The 1709-nt window shown below is 55.1% G+C and overlaps 1 protein-coding gene across 1 annotated transcript in view; it reads right to left on the bottom strand.

Annotated features, from left to right (window-relative positions):
- The window catches only part of NEURL4 (neuralized E3 ubiquitin protein ligase 4), a 23952-nt gene extending 23698 nt beyond the window's left edge, over positions 1-254 (bottom strand). The window contains exon 1 of the mRNA XM_044675232.1: positions 137-254. Within this exon, the coding sequence (XP_044531167.1) occupies positions 137-254 (118 nt within the window). The remainder of the gene's footprint in view (positions 1-136) is intronic.
- Between the last annotated feature and the right edge of the window lie 1455 nt (positions 255-1709).

Raw genomic sequence — 1709 nt, 5'->3', positions numbered from 1 at the left:
GGCGGAGGGGCGGGGCGGGGCAGCTGAGGGCGGCCCCCGGCTTCGGGGAGGGGCACGATGGAGAAGCAGGAGGCTGTGGGGGCCACAGGAGGGGGTGGTGGCCTGCACGTGACGGCGCCCGACACTCAGGAGGGGCCTGCCGCTAGCCTGCATTTGTCCGAATCCAGCTTGCACTCCGGGGAGCTCAGCCCATGTTCAGTCTCCAGCTCCACTGATGAGCGGCCCCGGGGCATCCTGAAGAACACCAGCACCATTATGGTGCAGAGAGTCCCCATTGGGGAGAAGTAAGGGGGCAGACGGGAGGAGCGGAGAGATGGGGAAGAGAAAGGGATAAAAAGAGGTTGGGATGAGATGGGAGAGGAGGGATTCCTTAAGAACTGTGCGTGCCACGTGGGAGAGGGAATAGGCAGAGAGGGAAGAGGGTGACTCCCTGAGGACTCCTGGAAGATGAGGTCCAAAAAAGGAGTGAGGGAAATTGAAGGATCAAGGGATTTGAAGCTGAAGGGAATGGACCAACTTCAGTTGAGAAAGCTGAGATAAAAGAGTTTAACTTGCCCAGGTTGTCTGTTTTGGACTTGGAATCCTTCATACTAGAAACCAACTCCCAGCTTAGTGTTCTCAAGATCTCTTGGGCTGGGGGCTGACAAGAGAAAGGAAGCACTAGAGTTCTGGAGGGGAACTCAGGACACTCCTCTCCATGATTCTCCCAATCCAGGAAGAAGTCCCAACACTGGGATGAGATGAATATCTTGGCCACATACCACCCATTGGGCAAGGACTACGGACTCATGAAGGTGGATGAGCCCAGCACACCCTACCGCAGGTCACATGCCAAACACAGGTCCCCATTCACCAAGTACATGGAAAACGGGACACAGACCTTGGCTGTGACAAGCCTCATACTACTCTTCTCCCCAGGGTCCCATCCTGCCCCTAGGGCTTCAGACTTAAGATCTTAGCTAGTCACCAGAAGTTGGGGGGGGAGGGGATCAGTCTGGATGGATAGATGCTTGTTTTTTTCCCAAGGCACTCACCTTTCTTCCCTGCCACACCCCACATTCTTAGGCTGGAAGACAGTGAAGAGGATCTGAGAGCAGGGACCTCACAGGCAGTGTCACCTGAAGCGCTTGCTGAGAGGTGGGGGCTCCTTGGCCTCAGCTCTCCTTGATGAAGGACCCAGGCGAGTCTGGCCAGCACCCAACCCTTGGGTCCATTGGGACTCCCTTCAGGGACCCATGTAATGGAAGAAACTACAGCTCCCATTAGGCTCTGATATAAAGGCGCAGTTGGTGGTAGAGTCATCTGCCCTTGAGAGATATTGGGAGTTGTAGCTTTCTCTCCCCATTGGGAGGCCCTCTGCCACCACTACCCCCATCCCCACTTCCCTCTCTCCAGGGCCTACCCCCATCCCCACTTCCCTCTCTCCAGGGCCCTCAGTGCTCTCTTCCCCCCACTCCCCTTCCCCCAGGCTTGCATCATTGGACAGTTTTTACCCCAAAGTTCTTCAGTTTGGAGATAACAACACAGGTTCCAAGGACAAGTTAACATCTAAAAAAAGTGAGACTTTCAGCCAAGGGGTAGGGCAGGGGTGGTGAGGCTCAACTACTGGTCCCAAGGGCTTAGTTCTCTCCCATCCCACAGTGCAAAATGATTTTGAGCGGCATCGTAAGGCTCACTATGATGAGGGGAAGTTCCTCAAAGCTCAGAAA

Source organism: Gracilinanus agilis, chromosome 4 (assembly GCF_016433145.1).
Source record: "Gracilinanus agilis isolate LMUSP501 chromosome 4, AgileGrace, whole genome shotgun sequence".
Taxonomy (NCBI): Eukaryota; Metazoa; Chordata; class Mammalia; order Didelphimorphia; family Didelphidae; genus Gracilinanus; species Gracilinanus agilis.
This window is presented reverse-complemented; position numbering and strand designations above follow the sequence as displayed.